Here is a 19,884-nt window from a genome sequence, read left to right as displayed (position 1 = left end):
TGTGCACTACAGCATGTGTGAGGTGCTGAAGTGTGTTAACATGAAGTTTTTTGAGTTGTTAGGTTTAGGGTTAGACTTAGAGGTCAGGGTTACAGCTTGGGGTGAAGGTTTTGGGTTAAGGCTTAAGATTTGGGTTTAGAGTTTGGACTTAGGGTTAGAGGTTAGGGTTTATGTTTAGGGTTAGGGTTAGGGTAAGGGCTTAGGGTAAGGATTAAGGCTTAGGGTTAGAGGTTTACATTTAGGGCTTAGCATTAGGGTTAGGCTTAGAGTTAGGGTTATGATTAGGGTTAGGTTGGGGTTAGGCTTAGGCTTAGGGCTGAGTTAGGGCTTGGGGTTTAGGGTTGAGTTAGGGCTTAGGGTTTAGGGTTGGGGTTAGGCTTGGGTTAGGGCTTGGGGTTTAGGGTTAGGGATTGGGGGTTAGGGTTAGGGATTGGGGTTTAGGTTTGGGGTTAGGCTTAGGGTTAAAGGTTAGGGTTTAGCCTTCCCCCTCCCTTCCCCTTCCTCTCCCTTTTTTCTTACCTACTTTTTCTTACCTTCCACATTTTTTTCTGCTTTCTTGCAAAGACCTTTTTGAGGTCTTGGAGACGTTCCCCGCAGTCTCCCCAGGCCAATTTCCAATGCAACACTATACAGGCGATCTTTTGATACACATTTGTCTCAAAAATAATTATGTATGGAATGTCACAATAAATGTAGAGAAAATGTTTTTGTTGTAACAAAATATTATGTTATGTTAAATATATAAAAAATAAACAAACACATTTTGTTATTGGATACATGATATATTGATTGTCATGTTCTACATATGTTGTTACAGTAATTAACAGGATCTGAGGCCCTGACGAAGTGGGTCAGCCCCCAAAACGCGTTGGCTATATACACCAAAAAATGCCGGATCTTGAACCCAGGATTATACCACCCTGGACAAGCAGTTTGTTGACTTGTTTTTATAATTGTATAATTTTATAAATAAAGTTTTGTAGAAATGCTTTTATATGACGTTTTGGTCTAGTGGTTATTAAGCCAAGGAAGTCGATGAAAAGTTCCGAGTTTATCTATATATAAGGGATGGTTGTATTGATTGTCACTCTGCACTGCTGTGGGTCACATAGTATTACATTGTAGCGATCTCTTCCTGGAGGTGAATGTTACATTGTAGAACATACAATATACTTTGTTCTCAGTCCTATGTACTTCATTGAATGAGTGAACTGCTGCATGTCCCAGCGCTCTTTCCCGGGTGGAAAGGGTTAAATGCTGTCAGACGCAGGGCGTCATCAGGCGCAGCGCTGGAGATAGGGGGGTTTTGGCGTTAAAGCGTTGGCGAACGCGGAGCGATAGCCAGGCGGGGCGCGGCGGATTCCCACACAGCCAGGGGCCCCGGTGCTGATTCATCCGGCAGACACAGCTCTCCGCATTCCTGGGCAGGAAGTGTCTCAGCCGGGTGGGGGAGGGCGAGGTCCCTGGAACCCTATCACCCTGCTGATGGGCCCCATGCCAGGAGGGCCATCTGTGGCCAGAAAGGGCCGGGTCCAGGATCTGCACGTTTCATGAATGACACAGGGAACGGCGTGTTTCCAGAATTGGAAGACGCCCCCCCAGCACCTGTCCATGAGATCCGGAGAATCGCCGGCACGTGGGGGCAGTCGAGGTCCTCGGATCTGTTTACGAGTCACGTACGCACGGGCCCCGAGGATCGCTTACACCGCAGCTGCTTAACTCTTTATGGAGCCGCTGTGCCCTCAGTGCAGCTACACTTCTACCGTCCCCCCCACCCCCAGCTCACCATATGCAAGAACTGAACAAGAAGGTCCGGATGGCCGCACTCCAATGAAAAACGATTTCTTTATTGTTATGATAAATCCATACAGCAAGGATAAATCCACTAACGTGTTTCACATCTTTTTTTAAAACTTAGGTATGAATAAGCACCTGCTATAACGGTGTGAAACGCGTTAATGCTTTTATCCTTGCTGTATGGATTTATCATAACAATAAAGAAATCGTTTTTCATTGGAGTGCGGCCATCCGGACCTTCTTGTTCAGTTCTTGCATATGGTTGCATTTCGAGCCGCACCCACGCCTGGAGAGGGAAGAGATCATTAGGAAACAGACCCCTGGAGCGGGTTCTCTTTGCCCCACCTCACCATACACACTACAATCTGATTGTACAATCTCCTTTAGATCTACCAAAACTAGGGTGTGAAGCGAGGATCTCGGAGCGGTGCAGGGTGTGAAGCGAGGAGCTCGGAGCGGTGCAGGGTGTGAAGCGAGGAGCTCGGAGCGGTGCAGGGTGTGAAGCGAGGAGTTTGGTGGGGTGCAGGGTGTGAAGCGAGGAGTTTGGTGCGGTGCAGGGTGTGAAGCGAGGAGCTCGGTGTGGTGCAGGGTGTGAAGCGAGGAGTTTGGTGCGGTGCAGGGTGTGAAGCGAGGAGTTTGGTGGGGTGCAGGGTGTGAAGCGAGGAGTTTGGTGCGGTGCAGGGTGTGAAGCGAGGAGCTCGGTGTGGTGCAGGGTGTGAAGCGAGGAGTTTGGTGCGGTGCAGGGTGTGAAGCGAGGAGTTTGGTGCGTTGCAGGGTGTGAAGTGAGGAGTGCGTTGCGGTGCAGGGTGTGAAGCGAGGAGCTCAGTGCGGTGCAGGGCGTGAAGCGAGGAGCTCGGTGCGGTGCAGGGTGTGAAGCAAGGAACACGATGTGGTGCAGGGCGTGAAGCGAGGAGTGCGGTGCAGGGCATGAAGCCAGGAGCTCGGTGCGGTGCAGGGTGTGAAACGAGGAGCGTGGTGCGGTGCAGGGCATGAAGCGAGGAGCACGGTGCGGTGCAGGGTGTGAAGCAAGGAACGCAATGTGGTGCAGGGCGTGAAGCGAGGAGTGCAGTGCAGGGCACGAAGCCAGGAGCTCGGTGTGGTGCAGGGCGTGAAGCAAGGAGCGCGGTGCGGTTCAGGGCGTGAAGCAAGGAGCGCGGTGCAGGGCGTGAAGCAAGGAGCGCGGTGCGGTGCAGGGTGTGAAGTGAGGAGCGTGGTGCAGGGCGTGAAGCGAGGAGCGCAGTGCAGGGTGTGAAGCAAGGAGCTCGGTGTGGTGCAGGGCGTGAAGCAAGGAGCGCGGTGCGATGAAGGGCATTAAGAAAGGAGCTCGGTGTGGTGCAGGGCATTAAGAAAGGAGCTTGGTGAGGTGCAGGGCGTGAAGCGAGGAGCGTGGTGCAGTGCAGGGTGTGAAGCCAGGAGCTCAGTGTGGTGCAGGGCGTGAAGCGAGGAGCGCGGTGCAGGGCGTAAAGCGAGGAGCGCGGTGCAGGATGTGAAGCCAGGAGCTCGGTGTGGTGCAGGACGTGAAGCGAGGAGCGTGGTGCAGGGCGTGAAGCGAGGAGCGCGGTGCGGTGCAGGGTGTGAAGCCAGGAGCTCGGTGTGGTGCAGGGCGTGAAGCGAGGAGCTCGGTGTGGTGCAGGGCGTGAAGCGAGGAGCGCGGTGCGGTGCAGGGTGTGAAGCCAGGAGCTCGGTGTGGTGCAGGGCGTGAAGCGAGGAGCGCGGTGCGGTGCAGGGTGTGAAGCCAGGAGCTCGGTGTGGTGCAGGGCGTGAAGCGAGGAGCTTGGTGGGGTGCAGGGTGTGAAGCCAGGAGCTCGGTGTGGTGCAGGGCGTGAAGCGAGGAGCGCGGTGCAGGGTGTGAAGCCAGGAGCTCGGTGTGGTGCAGGGCGTGAAGCGAGGAGCGCGGTGCGGTGCAGGGTGTGAAGCCAGGAGCTCGGTGTGGTGCAGGGCGTGAAGCGAGGAGCGCGGTGCGGTGCAGGGTGTGAAGCCAGGAGCTCGGTGTGGTGCAGGGCGTGAAGCGAGGAGCTTGGTGTGGTGCAGGGTGTGAAGCCAGGAGCTCGGCGCGGTGCAGGGCGTGAAGCAAGGAGCGCGATGTGGTGCAGGGCGTGAAGCAAGGAGCACGGTGCAGGGCGTGAAGCGAGGAGCTCGGCGCGGTGTCAGCTGGTCGCTGTTGAACTGCTGCCAGTCACGTCTCATTCCAGGAAAAAGGCGATATTTAGCTGCAGGCTGAACATGAAAGCGACATTCGGAAGCCAGGCTGTGTCAACAGGCGCAGGGTGACCAGGAGGTGACACTGACAAAACAAGTGGAGGGAAACCGTCTGTCTGACATCAAAGTGCCAGCCCCGCCCCCTCTCTTGCCCTTTAACCCCTCCCCCGCTGGCTTCCAGAGAAAGGACTTATTGTTACACACCTGGCGGCGTGACTCACCTTGTCTACGTGTCACGTTCACACCGGGGGAGGGGTGGGGGGGGCGATTAAAGGGACGATGGAACGTGCGTAGGACACGAGGCGGCCGGGTTCAACCTTTCGCCAACTCCGCCAGAAGAAGAGATAAAACCTTCGCCCAATTTTTACCTTCCAGGGAACTAATATCTCGTCACAGCCAAAATAAAATGATCCCATCATTCCCTCTAATAATAATACCGCTTGGCGGTCGTCATTCAATTCCCAAAACATTTATTTAATTCTATTTCTCCATGATATGAATGTATAATATTGGTATAAATTTATGGCAATTTATAAGTTCCTAGAATAAATAATAATAATAAGGACATAAATCCGCTCTGTGAGCACCAAATGCTAATAAAATCCCAGATATTACCTTGTAAAAGCTGCTGTGACATCATCACTGGGCTGTACATAGCCTGTGCAGAGAGCAGAGTTGTGGGAGGGGCCATCAGGCTACACCCACCACAGAAAACTACAGGAGGGGGCGGAGACAAGACCAGTCCCCCTGCACAAGGAGAGAAAGCAGAGCTGTGGGAGGGGCCCAACAGGCTCCACCCACTACAGAAAACTGCAGGAGGGGGCGGAGACATGACCAGTCCCCCTGCACAAGGAGAGAAAACAGATGTGGGAGTGGCCCAACAGGCTCCACCCATCACAGAAAACTGCAGGAGGGGGCGGGGACAAGACCAGTCCCCCTGCACAAGGAGAGAAAGCAGAGCTGTGGGACGGGCCCAACAGGCTCCACCCACCACAAAAAACTGCAGGAGGGGGCGGAGACATGACCAGTCCCCCTGCACAAGGAGAGAAAGCAGAGCTGTGGGACGGGCCCAACAGGCTCCACCCACCACAGAAAACTACAGGAGGGGGGGAGACAAGACCAGGCAAGAAAACAGAGATGTGGGAGGGGCCCAACAGGCTCCACCCACCACAGAAAACTGCAGGAGGGGGCGGAGACATGACCAGGCAAGAAAACAGAGATGTGGGAGGGGCCCAACAGGCTCCACCCACCACAGAAAACTACAGGAGGGGCGGAGACAAGACCAATCCCCCTGCACAAGGAGAGAAAGCAGAGCTGTGGGAGGGGCCCAACAGGCTCCACCCACTACAGGAGGGGGCGGGGACGGCCCCACGGGCCACGCTCCGGTGCACTCTGCCACCCGCCGTGTCCACTGGATATGGCCGATGTATCACTGATGGATCACTGTACTGGCCCGCTGCCCACTGTGGCCAATCACAGCAGATCACATGACAATTGTACACAATGAAAGGTTTTGATTCATGCCATTCATTGTGTATTTTTATGATGAGCTCTGTGATTGGTCACTGTCATCACATGGTACAGAGAGGGCCAATCACAGCTAATCACATTAGTAAACACTGAGTGAATAGTTTTCATTCAGAAAAAAACGGATGCTTATAATTATAAAATTCACATTTATAAGCAATCTTAGCGTGTAAAAAGAAAAATAAATCCTGATCATCTCCCCAGGGTAGTCGAGTGTTACTATGGTAACACTGCATTGCTCTGGTCACTCTATGTAAAAAAATTAAAAATGTTAAAAAAATTGAAAAAAGCTTTTTTGTTTTGTTCCAAAGTGTCACCAGTCAGTGTCCCCGCTCCCCACCACCCCAGTCATAGGAGGGCGCTCTACTGCACTGGGGACACAATGTAAAACAAAATTCAAAATCTATTTTTTTTATTTCTTCGTTTTCAGGAAAACTCAGGAAAAAATTACAGCTTCAAAAAACTTGCCACGCCTCTTACTAAATCCCTCAAATTGTCTACTTTCCAAAAAGGGGTGATTTTGGGGGGTGTTTGTACTGCAGGAGTGATTTTGGGGGGTATTTGTACTGGGGGGTGATTTGGGGAGTATTTGTACTGAGGGGTGATTTGGGGAGTATTTGTACTGAGGGGTGATTTGGTGGGTATTTGTACTGGGGGTGATTTGGGGGGTATTTGTATTGGGGAGTGATTTGGGGGGTATTTGGGGGATATTTGTACGGGGGGTGATTTCAGGGGGGTTTGTACTGGTGGGTGATTGGGGGGTATTTCTACTGGGGAGTGATTTGGGGGGTATTAGTACTGGGGGGCGATTTGGGGGGTATTTGTACTGGGGGTGATTTGGGGGGTATTTGTACTGGGGAGTGATTTGGGGGGTATTTGTACTGGGGGTGATTTGGGGGGTATTTGTACTGGGGGGGGTGATTTAGGGGGTTTTTGTACTGGGGAGTGATTTGGGGGGTATTTGTACTGGGGGTGATTTGGGGGGTATTTGTACTGGGGGTGATTTGGGGGGTATTTGTACTGTGGGGTGATTTGGAGGATATTTGTACTGGGGGGTGATTTCAGGGGGGTTTGTACTGGTGGGTGAATGGAGGGTATTTGTACTGGGGGTGATTTGGGGTGGTATTTGTACTGGGGGGTGATTTGGGGCTTATTTGTACTGGGGGTGATTTGGGGGGTATTTGTACTGGGGGGTGATTTGGGGGGAATTTGTACTGGGGGTGATTTGGGGGGTTTGTACTGGGGAGTGATTTGGGGGGTATTTGTACCTGGGGGGTGATTTGGGGGGTATTTGTACCTGGGGGGTGATTTGGGGGGTATTTGTACTGGGGGGTGATTTGGGGAGTATTTGTACTGGGGGGTGATTTGGGGAGTATTTGTACTGGGGGTGATTTGTGGGGTATTTGTACTGGGTTGTGATTTGGGGGGTATTTGTACTGGGGGGGTGATTTGGGGAGTATTTGTACTAGAGGAATGACAGTTGGGGCCACACATACCGGGCAGTTCCTGATTGGCCAGAGGAATGACAGTTGGGGCCACACATACCGGGCAGTTCCTGATTGGCCAGAGGAATGACAGTTGGGGCCACACATACCTGGCAGGTAAAGGTATTTCTATCCTGGGAAGTCTTCTAGTACAATGGGATTATGATCTGCATTTGGTCTATTTGGTTCTAGGAAATTGACTCATTTGTAAATGTCATAAAAAAACTTTTTTAGATAAATTATTTTTAATTTTTAGATTTTCGGTGAACTTTTTTTGGCACACACAAGCATTTCTATACGGCAAAGAAAAACAAAACAGCAGCGATTCACGAAATAGATTTATTTGTTATCTGAAAAATATTTTCTGACTCTGCTCTCCTAGAGCCGTGGAAAAGGGTGGGAATCCAGGAGAGAACGTTTAAAGTGCATTCATAGATTTATGGAACCTCCAGCCCCACCATCAGGGGCCGGTCAGCTGCCCTCAGGGGCCCTTCTGAATGTTTTTTTTATTTTATTTTTTCTCAAAGCCTCTTCAAGTTCAGTGCTGAAGGAAAGGTTCTTCAACATTGAGAAGGTCTTGGAATACCGGGAATGAAACTGGCTTTGGTGACCTTTAGAACCTCAAACCATCTCAGAGAATTACAGCAGAAGAAGACCAATGACAGAGTCCTGGCTGCCCGTCTGGTATCATCGGTTAGTCCTTGGCTATCGCCCTTTCTTTTGGTTTCGGAAGTGGCAACCATCCCTTGCTCTTCTAAAGGATATCTCCACATCTTTGAGGACTCCAACCTTTACCACGTGGGCGGACCCTGCAACGACGACCACAAGATATGGCACCTCAACACCTGCCTGACTCCTAGAACCTACAGGAACGGCCTCGCTCCACCTCGGTTCCTCTAAGTACAGGTGGATGTAAGCAGCAAGTCTTGTTTGGTGGCCTAAGAGTCCTTGAATCGGTTTTCTGCACACCCATGCTTCTGTGACCACTTACAGTCAGTCCTTGGCATCCGCACCTACTGCTGGCACCTGTTTAAGGGCTTGTAAGAGGGCAGAGTTGTCCATGGTGGGTATGGATGTTGGGGAGTGAACCTGTGGCATTCGGTCTTGGTTCAGCAGACCTGATTGTGCCAAATTGGGATACAGCATTGGCATAGACCCAGGGTACCAGCATTTTTCCAGCATTGGCAAATAGGCTGAGGCAGAGGGGGGTATAAAATAAAAGGGAAGGCAAAAAGGTGGGTGATTTGGGTAAGGTCCCATCACAGACAGGTCACTGTTGTCGAACCTGGTCTCATCCTCCATGACCTCCATCCTTGGCCTCTTTTTTGGACTCTCTTCATGTTCTTGTTTTATAAGCCTATCCAGAGCCATGGGGGTGGTTTTCCCTTCCTTCAGGGCACCTCCCTGTTCCTGAGCTCCCTCTACCTTGTCCGCCTCTCCTCCATACCCACTGTCAGTGTCCGTATCCGTACCACTCTGTTCCCCGCAGCTGAGGGGGGCAGCTCGGCAGATTACTGGGACGCAGTTGGCAGCTTGCCCTTTAGGACTGGGCTTCTCGCTGATTTTGGTGGTTTCAGAGGTGCCGTGGCTGAGATCAGAGGCCACACGGTGCAGGTGTGCCACAAGCTCACGTTTCTCTCCGCCTTTTAGGAACCTCAAGGCTTCCTCCGCACACAACTGGAACCCGGAACGAAACATTTCCTCCCCAGAAGATCTGTTACCATCAGAGGAGCAACCTGGAAGAAGAAGAAGAAGCAAATAAGCTGAAGAACATGAACCTCCTGACAGGCAATGGTCATTGTAAGACCCTCTACAACAGTGGTCTCCAAACTGCACGACTTAATCAACCGATACCAACAATGGGACAAAATCGCCCCCCCCCCCAGAGACCAGTGAAGGGGCACAATTCCTCCCAGTTACACCAACAATTGGGCAAAATGACACCAGTGATAGGGCACAATTCCTCCCACTGACACCCACGATGTGGCACTATTCTTCCCACTGACACCAACTATGGGGCACAACTCTTCCCACCAACATTAACGAAGGAGCACAATTCCCCCCAATGACACCAACAATTGGGTCCAGTGACACCAATGATGGGGCACAATTCCTCCCAATGACACCAACAATTGGGTCCAATGGCACCAATGATGGGGCACAATTCCTCCCAATGACACCAACAATTGGGTCCAATGGCACCAATGAGGAGGCACAATTCCTCCCAATGACACCAACAATTGGGTCCAATGATAACAATGATGGGGCACAATTCCTCCCACTGACACCAGTTTATTCCCACTGACGTTGGGACCTTTTCTACTCCCACTGGCCACAGTCCAGCCCCCCCAGAGCCCAAGGGACAGTAAACTGGCCCCCTGTGTAGAAAGTTTGGAGACCCCTGTTCTACAACCTAAAGACAAAGTCAATGTAGCCAAGAGCCCTCCCGTATTATAGAACATCGTCTCTGTCAGTCTATGGAAAGCAAAAACTTGTAATTTTTTTGTTTTGGATATAGAAGTCCTAGACTCTCTGTCAGGTTTTTATTGCACCCAATTCGTCCCAATGACAATTGGGAAAGACAGTTATGGAAAACCACTTCCCCACTTCCTGCTGTGTCTCTGGGACAGGAAGTGAGGGCAAATGTCTGCAAAGGGGATACAGACAAAAACCTGACAGGTGTTCTAACCATTCCTTATCCACAACTATAAAAATGGGTTTTACAGACTATCAGTGTTCGGAGAACTGAATCTTTATGATGTATATATAAATGTTGTAAAATATTGTTCCACTGCGCTGATCGATTCCTCTGATCTCTTTGTGATTGTATTTATTCTGTTCAAAGTTAGCAAAACTGTTAAGGGGCCCCTGTCTCTGTATTCTCCATCTCACAGGCAGTTATTGATACAGAATACTCATGGATGGCATAAGAATTGTATTTTCTACATTCCTTTCATCCACAGGGGTCAGAAATTATTGCTACCTCCTTATATGGCTGTGTAGATCGCTGGAGGGGCCCTGTGCTTCTGGGCCCCATAGCAGTGCCATGGCCTGCTCTGGATATGGTTACACCTTTGAATGTGGTGATGTGGCCGGAGTGAGTCCTCTGCATACTGACTTTGTGGTAATCAGAAATTTGGGGTATCTACTAACTTAGGGTACTGTTCCAATGTAAGGTTCGCTTCTATTGTAGGATCCATTGAAGTGGACAAGCGCCGGTCCAGCTGCTTTGCAGAGCGCAGTGCAAGCGCCTGTCCTACTGGGCTGCTTTGCACTGCTCTGCAGGAGACCGGAGTTACACTTTAACTTCTCAAAAAAAGACCTCCAGGATCCCGGCACAGAGCGGCGTCCAGAGCTTCCGACTGTGCAGAGGACCCCTGAAAATAAATGCATTTTCTCCTGCAGATTACTCAGCAATGGCAGCATGAGTGCAGAACGAATTCTATATTGTTTCAATGTGTGATACAAATCTCACTTCTCTTTTCTGCCAATTTCCCGTCACCCAGATAATGAAAAAATCAACGGCCACTCACCATTCTGGAGGTTCAGGATCTGTTGCTGCTGCTGCTCTATCAAGTTGGACAAGGACTGGACGTGTTTGAGTGTCAGCTCCAGGACCACGGCTTTCTCCAGATGTCCCAGGGTCTGCAAGAAGGAGAGGAAGAGTTATAGAGATCCATCTACAGAGATCTACAGAGATCCATCTACAGAGATCTACAGAGATCCATCTACAGAGATCTACAGAGATCCATCTATAGAGATCCATCTACAGAGATCTACAGAGATCCATCTACAGAGATCTACAGAGATCCATCTACAGAGATCTACAGAGATCCATCTACAGAGATCTACAGAGATCCATCTACAGAGATCTACAGAGATCCATCTACAGAGATCCATCTACAGAGATCTACAGAGATCCATCTACAGAGATCTACAGAGATCCATCTACAGAGATCTACAGAGATCCATCTACAGAGATCTACAGAGATCCATCTACAGAGATCCATCTACAGAGATCTACAGAGATCCATCTACAGAGATCTACAGAGATCCATCTACAGAGATCTACAGAGATCCATCTACAGAGATCTACAGAGATCCATCTACAGAGATCTACAGAGATCCATCTACAGAGGTCTACAGAGATCCATCTACAGAGGTCTACAGAGATCCATCTACAGAGATCCATCTACAGAGATCTACAGAGATCCATCTACAGAGATCTATAGAGATCCATCTACAGAGGTCTACAGAGATCCATCTACAGAGATCCATCTACAGAGATCCATCTACAGAGATCCATCTACAGAGATCCACAGAGATCCATCTACAGAGATCTACAGAGATCCATCTACAGAGATCTACAGAGATCCATCTACAGAGATCCATCTACAGAGATCTACAGAGATCCATCTACAGAGATCTACAGAGATCCATCTACAGAGATCTACAGAGATCCATCTACAGAGATCTACAGAGATCCATCTACAGAGATCCATCTACAGAGATCTACAGAGATCCATCTACAGAGATCTACAGAGATCCATCTACAGAGATCTACAGAGATCCATCTACAGAGATCTACAGAGATCCATCTACAGAGATCTACAGAGATCCATCTACAGAGGTCTACAGAGATCCATCTACAGAGATCCATCTACAGAGATCTACAGAGATCCATCTACAGAGGTCTACAGAGATCCATCTACAGAGGTCTACAGAGATCCATCTACAGAGATCCATCTACAGAGATCTACAGAGATCCATCTACAGAGATCTATAGAGATCCATCTACAGAGGTCTACAGAGATCCATCTACAGAGATCCATCTACAGAGATCTACAGAGATCCATCTACAGAGATCCATCTACAGTGATCCATCTACAGAGATCCATCTACAGAGATCTACAGAGATCCATCTACAGAGATCCATCTACAGAGATCCATCTACAGAGATCCATCTACAGAGATCTACAGAGATCCATCTACAGAGATCCATCTACAGAGATCCATCTACAGAGATCCATCTACAGAGATCTACAGCCAGACAGGAAAAGGAGAGTGAATGACTCAGAGCCACGACTTTTCTCTTATGTAACAATTCCAGGTGATACGGAAACATTGTATATTATATATTGTATATTATATATTGTATGTTGTATATTATATATTGTATGTTGTATATTATATATTGTATGTTGTATATTGTATATTGTATATTATATATTGTATGTTGTATATTATATATTGTATGTTGTATATTATATATTGTATGTTGTATATTGTATATTATATATTGTATATTATATATTGTATGTTGTATATTATATATTGTATGTTGTATATTGTATATTGTATATTATATATTGTATATTGTATATTATATATTGTATATTATATATTGTATGTTGTATATTATATATTGTATATTGTATATTATATATTGTATGTTGTATATTATATATTGTATGTTGTATATTATATATTGTATGTTGTATATTGTATATTGTATATTATATATTGTATATTATATATTGTATGTTGTATATTATATATTGTATGTTGTATATTGTATATTGTATATTATATATTGTATATTGTATATTATATATTGTATGTTGTATATTATATATTGCACAATGCACCTAGGAGGTCATTGATGGCCAACTCCACTCAGAAGTTGAAGTTTATTCTGCTTTTATGTCGCCTTCCCCGGTTCCTCCCTCATCAGCATGCCAATATATATATATATATTTTTTTTATACAACCTTTCCAATTTCATTACATATCTTATTTTATACCCTGTGATGTCATCACCGGGTCTCTGTGCTTCTCTATGCATTGCAGGCAGATCATGGCTGGTGGGCGGGCCGGCAGGGGGCTGTACATAGAAAACATCCCATCCCCCGGCCTCAGTACTCCTCTCCAGAGTCCCCAGTTATGCAAATATCAAAATGTCTTGATGGGTGGGTGTCAGTCTGGAGAAGTGGGTGTTCCTAGGCAGGCTGTATTTGCATAGGTAACGCCCACATGTAATGCTGAACCTCCACAAACTGAAATCTAATTAAAAGGGGGGAGTTATTTGTTAAAAAAAGGGGGGGCAGGGACAGTCAGGCTGGGAAGCTAGATGATGCTGGATATCCCCCAGCCAAGAAAAGAGGCGGGGCTCTATCGGACTTGCTGCAGCTTCTAATGCACATTGTGAGAAGCTCACAGTGTGCAGTGATATCAGAGAAAGTAATTTCAGCCCCTGAGAGGAGGCGGTACACCTGTACAAGACTGAAGGGGAGGAGCCGGTACATCTGTGCAAGACTGAAGGGGAGGAGCCGGTACACCTGTGCAAGACTGAAGGGGAGGAGCCGGTACACCTGTGCAAGACTGAAGGGGAGGAGCCGGTACACCTGTGCAAGACTGAAGGGGAGGAGCCGGTACACCTGTGCAAGACTGAAGGGGAGGAGCCGCTACACCTGTGCAAGACTGAAGGGGAGGAGCCAGTACACCTGTGCACGACTGAAGGGGAGGAGCCGGTACACCTGTGCAAGACTGAAGGGGAGGAGTCGGTACACCTGTGCAAGACTGAAGGGGAGGAGCCGGTACACCTGTGCAAGACTGAAGGGGAGGAGCCAGTACACCTGTGCACGACTGAAGGGGAGGAGCCGGTACACCTGTGCAAGACTGAAGGGGAGGAGTCGGTACACCTGTGCAAGACTGAAGGGGAGGAGCCGGTACACCTGTGCAAGACTGAAGGGGAGGGGGAGTTTGGCTTAACACTTGGCACTGTGAGCAGGATGAGGAGAGTGCTCAGAGGGAGAGGAATGAACTATGAAGGGGGGTTTATAAGTCGATCGAATCACTATAACTGGATGACATTTAGTTTGCTCTGTACTCTGGGTATTATAAGCAACTGACAAAACAAAATACTGTTTTCAATGCTGCTGATCTCTTGCATCCTCTTCCACCCACTTCCTGTCTACAGGTGCTCTCTGCACATCACTGCCCTGGCTTCCCGATAGGGACCGTAGTGGAATACGCCAGTACAGTGTGTGTCAGAGTAGTTGCTTGTAGCCACCTCCATTAAAAGGGTGACAACGCAGGAGCACACTTGGGAGTTGTCACCCTATAACAGGAAGTGCCTGAATGAGGACCTCCATGGCGGGATCCCCGGGGATTATTTGAATGAAATCTGCAGATATAATAATAATCCCATATGTCACTGCCGGGCTGTTTTGCATATTCAGAACGCTGAGACGCAGTTCTGTCATTTGTGTTGATAAGGAACGTGCTGATTGGCTGGAACCAGGAATTTTGTTGGGGAGATTTCCCCATTGGGGTCCCTGATATAGAAAATGGTGCAACAATCCCGCAATAGCAGAGCCTCATATATCCTCACTGACTGGAGGCATTGGTCACTTCTACTCTGAAATATTGTCAGTGGGACCACCCTGCTGGTGCGCCGCCCTCACAGACTGAATGATGTAACTATTGCTGAGCAAACTTTCGGTCACATGGGGCCTTCGGTTTGTTTCCACATCCCCCCCCCCGTGGTTGTCACATGCATGCAGAGCGTCTCATGGCTGTCACATGCATGCAGAGCGTCTCATGGCTGTCACATGAAGCCGGCGCAGAGCCATGTGATGCGACTATTGTGAAAACATCTTCATTTCCGAAAGATCCGCATGGCTTAATCGTTTATCCGGGTGGCATTTGGCCGGCGCCCCTTTTCACTCACCGTGAGTTTGAGGTGCTCCGGCAGCAAGTCCTTCAGCTGCGATATGCATTCGTTGATTCGATCTCTGCGCTTCTTCTCGATCAGTCGGTGCGGTAGCTTGTAGGTGTCCTGCGGAAAAAAGAGAAGAGCGTTGAGTTTTCTAGTCACCGGAACACGCTGCCCCCTGGGGGCCAGTCGGCGGCTGTGCACGCAGCCTACATGTGAGAGTACACGTGAGCGGCGGTCTGATCTGTACAGAGCGGAGGGGGGCGTGCAGAGGAACGTGCGGAGACGACACACCAAACAGGTACAGAATGTACTCTACACCCAGAGCCCCACAAAATATCAACCAATCAGAAAACTGAATAAACCGACAGCAACAAGAAAAAGGAATAAAAAGATAAAGAAACTGAAATCAAATATCACAATTACTCTGATCAATAACATAGACAACGCCACAAACTGATACACCCCTCAGTCCACAGCGGGAATGTATAGAGGAAATGGATCAATGAAATATGATTGGATGAGGGGTGCTTGTGATAAGATGAGGGGTGCTTGTCATAAGACGAGGGGTGCTTGTGATTAGACGAGGGGTGCGTGTGATAAGATGAGGGTTGCATGTGATAAGATGAAGGGTGCGTGTGATAAGACGAGGGGTGCGTGTGATAAGATGAGGGGTGCTTGTGATTAGATGAGGGGTACTTGTGATAAGTTGAGGGGTGCGTGTGATAAGATGAGGGGTGCTTGTGATAAGATGAGGGGTGCTTGTGATTAGATGAGGGGTGCTTGTGATAAGATGAGGGGTGCGTGTGATAAGATGAGGGTTGCATGTGATAAGACAAGGCGTGCGTGTGATAAGACGAGGGTTGCTTGTGATAAGACGAGGGTTGCTTGTGATAAGATGAGGGGTGCTTGTGATAAGATGAGGGGTGCTTGTGATAAGATGAGGGGTGCGTGTGATAAGATGAGGGGTGCGTGTGATAAGATGAGGGGTGCGTGTGATAAGACGAGGGTTGCTTGTGATAAGATGAGGGGTGCTTGTGATAAGATGAGGGGTGCTTGTGATTAGATGAGGGGTACTTGTGATAAGTTGAGGGGTGCGTGTGATAAGATGAGGGGTGCTTGTGATAAGATGAGGGGTGCGTGTGATAAGTTGAGGGGTGCGTGTGATAAGATGAGGGGTGCTTGTGATAAGATGAGGGGTGCTTGTGATTAGATGAGGGGTGCTTGTGATAAGATGAGGGGTGCGTGTGATAAGACGAGGGTTGCTTGTGATAAGATGAGGGTTGCATGTGATAAGACAAGGCGTGCGTGTGATAAGACGAGGGTTGCTTGTGATAAGACGAGGGTTGCTTGTGATAAGATGAGGGGTGCTTGTGATAAGATGAGGGGTGCGTGTGATAAGATGAGGGGTGCGTGTGATAAGACGAGGGTTGCTTGTGATAAGATGAGGGGTGCTTGTGATAAGATGAGGGGTGCGTGTGATAAGATGAGGGGTGCATGTGATAAGATGAGGGGTGCTTGTGATAAGACGAGGGGTGCTTGTGATAAAACGAGGCGTGCTTGTGATAAGACGAGGGGTGCATGTGATAAGATGTGGGTTGCATGTGATAAGACGAGGGGTGCTTGTGATAAGATGAGGCGTGTATGTGATAAGACGAGGGGTGCTTGTGATAAGACGAGGGGTGCATGTGATAAGATGAGGGGTGCTTGTGATAAGACGAGGGGTACTTGTGATAAGATGAGGGGTGCGTGTGATAAGATGAGGGGTGCTTGTGATAAGATGAGGGGTGCGTGTGATAAGACGAGGGGTGCATGTGATAAGATGAGGGGTGCTTGTGATAAGACGAGGGGTACTTGTGATAAGATGAGGGGTGCGTGTGATAAGATGAGGGGTGCTTGTGATAAGATGAGGGGTGCGTGTGATAAGATGAGGGGTGCTTGTGATAAGATGAGGGGTGCGTGTGATAAGATGAGGGGTGCGTGTGATAAGATGAGGGGTGCTTGTGATAAGATGAGGGGTGCTTGTGATAAGATGAGGGGTGCGTGTGATAAGATGAGGGGTGCGTGTGATAAGATGAGGGGTGCTTGTGATAAGATGAGGGGTGCGTGTGATAAGATGAGGGGTGCGTGTGATAAGATGAGGGGTGCTTGTGATAAGATGAGGGGTGCTTGTGATAAGATGAGGGGTGCTTGTGATAAGATGAGGGGTGCGTGTGATAAGATGAGGGGTGCGTGTGATAAGATGAGGGGTGCTTGTGAGAAGTCAAGCAAAGACAGAATTAGGTTTTGCAGAGCAGTCTACACTGAACTTTCTAAATTAAGATGCCAGGCTGACTTCCCTACATGGATTCCTGGCACAGTTCAGGAACACAAAGCGTGGCGTACCTTGCCGCCGCCGTCGTCGCACCTCTTCATTCCTTTGCGGGATTTGAACACCGGGTACAAGTGAGAGAATTCCATCCTGAAAGGAGAGACAACACCGGGTCAGAGGGAGTCACAACATTCACCACAACATTCACCACAACATTCACCGGCATTTCTAGCGCCTGACATGGCGGCGATTATTCTGAACATTTTGTATGCAAAACCTTGCGCAGCCGCAAACGCAAAATCATTTCCAGGGACGCCATCTGCTGAGCCGGCGTGTCAAACATCGCACACACCTGTCAATCATCAGGCACCAGATTCTGACGTGTCATAAGGTTGTATTATAAAGGGATTTGCATATTAAATGTTTCTTTTTAAAAGAATATTAATAACACAAAGTAACTTTCATCAAATATTTACATTGCTCAATGCGGCTCCTCTATATAATAATATGGAGGAACTTCCCGAACAATAGAAATATTTACAATTCTAGCTTAAATATTTTCATATTATTATTATTTATTACAGGTATTTGTATAGCGCCATCGATTTACACTTATATTGAACATTCACATTATTATCAAATTAATAATTATAATATTATCAAATAAAAAACATTTACATTTTAATTCTTTAATATTAATAGGCAAACTGAACTTTAAAATATTTACATTAAATCTTTAATAATAATATCCCAATAATAACAATATTCACATTTTTACCTTTACTATTAAAAACCGCAATAATAAAATATATTTACATGCTGCCCCTGGGAATTGCGGGCAGATGGCGACTATTCTTTGGGTGTCTGCTCACCTTTGGCACTGCCTGCTGATTTCACGGCATTTGTATTGATGGGCACCCCTGGGGTTCTGCTTCGTAGGAGACCTATCTGGACGGGCATTCTGGGGTTCTGCTTTGGGGGAGACGTATCTAGACGGGCACCCCTGGGGTTCTCCTGCGGAGACCTATCTAGATGGGCGCCCCTAAGCATCTACTTCGTAGGAGACCTATCTAGACGGGCACCCTTGGGGATCTGCTGCGGAGTAGACCTATCTGGATGGGCACCCTTGGGGATCTGCTGCAGAGTAGACCTATCTGGATGGGCACCCTTGGGGATCTGCTGGAGGGGAGACCTATCTGGATGGGCACCCTTGGGGTTCTGCTGGAGGGGAGACCTATCTGGATGGGCACCCTTGGGGATCTGCTGGAGGGGAGACCTATCTGGATGGGCACCCCTGGGGTTCTGCTGGAGGGGAGACCTATCTGGATGGGCACCCTTGGGGTTCTGCTGGAGGGGAGACCTATCTGGATGGACACCCCTGGGGATCTGCTGCGGAGTAGACCTACCTGGATGGACACCCCTGGGGATCTGCTGTGGAGTAGACCTATCTGGATGGGCACCCCTGGGGTTCTGCTGGAGGGGAGACCTATCTGGATGGGCACCCTTGGGGTTCTGCTGGAGGGGAGACCTATCTGGACAGGCACCCCTGGGGATCTGCTGCGGAGGAGACCTATCTGGATGGGCACCCCTGGGGTTCTGCTGCAGGGGAGACCTATCTGGATGGGGTTCTGCTTCGGGAGAGACCTATTTGGATGGACACCCCTGGGGTTCTGCTACAAGGAAAACCCTGCAGTTCTGCTGCAGGGGAGACCTATCCGGAGATATCCTTTTCTTCTCAGGACGATGTTCTTTAGCATTAGAGACACAAGCAGGGAACTTACCCAGACAAGGATCTGTCCAGACAGGGTGGTGGAGGCTGGCTGCTGGAGACTCTGTCCATGCCAAGACAATGAGACTTTAGTTCCTTGCAGGTAGACAGTAGGGTCCTATGTGGGTATCCAGTAGGGTCCTATGTGGGTATCCGGTAGGGTGCAATGTCCATAGACTGGGGGGTGCTTTGGAAGGGGTGCACAGGTGACGGTCCAGGTGCACAGGCTCAGGAGTTGTTGGATGTGAGCTCCTCTCTGCCTTTAGCTAGTTCTGAAGGTTTTAGCAGCTCCAGCTTCTGGTTAAATGGGTGGGAGGGGATGTTTTGCACTGGTGGAAGGGGTGGGGGGGAGTGGTGTGTCCCTCCCTGTGACAGCAGCACGCCCAATGCCAAGTGAGCCAGATGCTGTTCCTGTCATATGAAGCTCACGTGCCCTTCAATGCTGCCTGTTCCCAGCTCAGCACTGGGGTGTGGAGAGGACAGGAGGAGGCAGGAGACACATAGTCACGGGGACACCATGAGCCTGCAGGGAGGGGAACCGTCACATTACAGGAGCATGGGAGGAAGAAATGCAGCAGACAGGGAGGGTAATCTGGGCCAGAGATGGGCCAATAAAAAGTTTGAAAAGAAGAAACAAACAAGGAAAGTTGATTATGGCGGATTAATTTCCAACACTTAATTAGCGCCTTGTGATTGATTATGTAAGATGAGAAATAAGAGACGTACTGTACATGTACTGTACACCCGGGACACGGGCAATAAAAACTATAAATACAACCAATTCATAAACCAATCATTAAAATACAAGTCCAAAGACGGACCAATAAAATAAATAAATAAAAAAAATAAAATCCGCATTTATGTAATACATTACATTGTGTAAAAAAAAAGGTACGTTTGCTGCACACCCAGAACCTCTGCAATCAACACAACAAATTCAACAATACAAAAGACCACAATGTATCAATCTATATAAAATACCAAAATTAATAAACTTAAAAGTGATACTAAAGTCTCGTTTTTTTAGTTAAACAAACACGTTGTACCGGATCAGTAATGGATTTGCACAGAGCAGCCCCCC

General features: G+C 48.6%; 1 protein-coding gene across 1 annotated transcript; it reads right to left on the bottom strand.

The window, feature by feature from the left end:
* Window positions 1-7,332: 7,332 nt before the first annotated feature.
* BHLHE40 (basic helix-loop-helix family member e40) lies at window positions 7,333-19,124 on the bottom strand. Its single transcript, XM_073591516.1, has 5 exons — window positions 18,817-19,124; window positions 17,110-17,185; window positions 14,740-14,847; window positions 10,541-10,652; window positions 7,333-8,743 (listed from the first exon to the last, which is right to left on the bottom strand). The coding sequence occupies exons 1-5, from the start codon at window positions 18,873-18,875 to the stop codon at window positions 8,001-8,003; spliced, it is 1,098 nt and encodes a 365-aa protein (XP_073447617.1). The 5' UTR covers window positions 18,876-19,124; the 3' UTR covers window positions 7,333-8,000.
* Window positions 19,125-19,884: the final 760 nt, after the last annotated feature.

The sequence above is a fragment of the Aquarana catesbeiana genome, linkage group LG07 (assembly GCF_042186555.1).
Source record: "Aquarana catesbeiana isolate 2022-GZ linkage group LG07, ASM4218655v1, whole genome shotgun sequence".
Lineage (NCBI taxonomy): Eukaryota > Metazoa > Chordata > Amphibia > Anura > Ranidae > Aquarana > Aquarana catesbeiana.
This window is presented reverse-complemented; position numbering and strand designations above follow the sequence as displayed.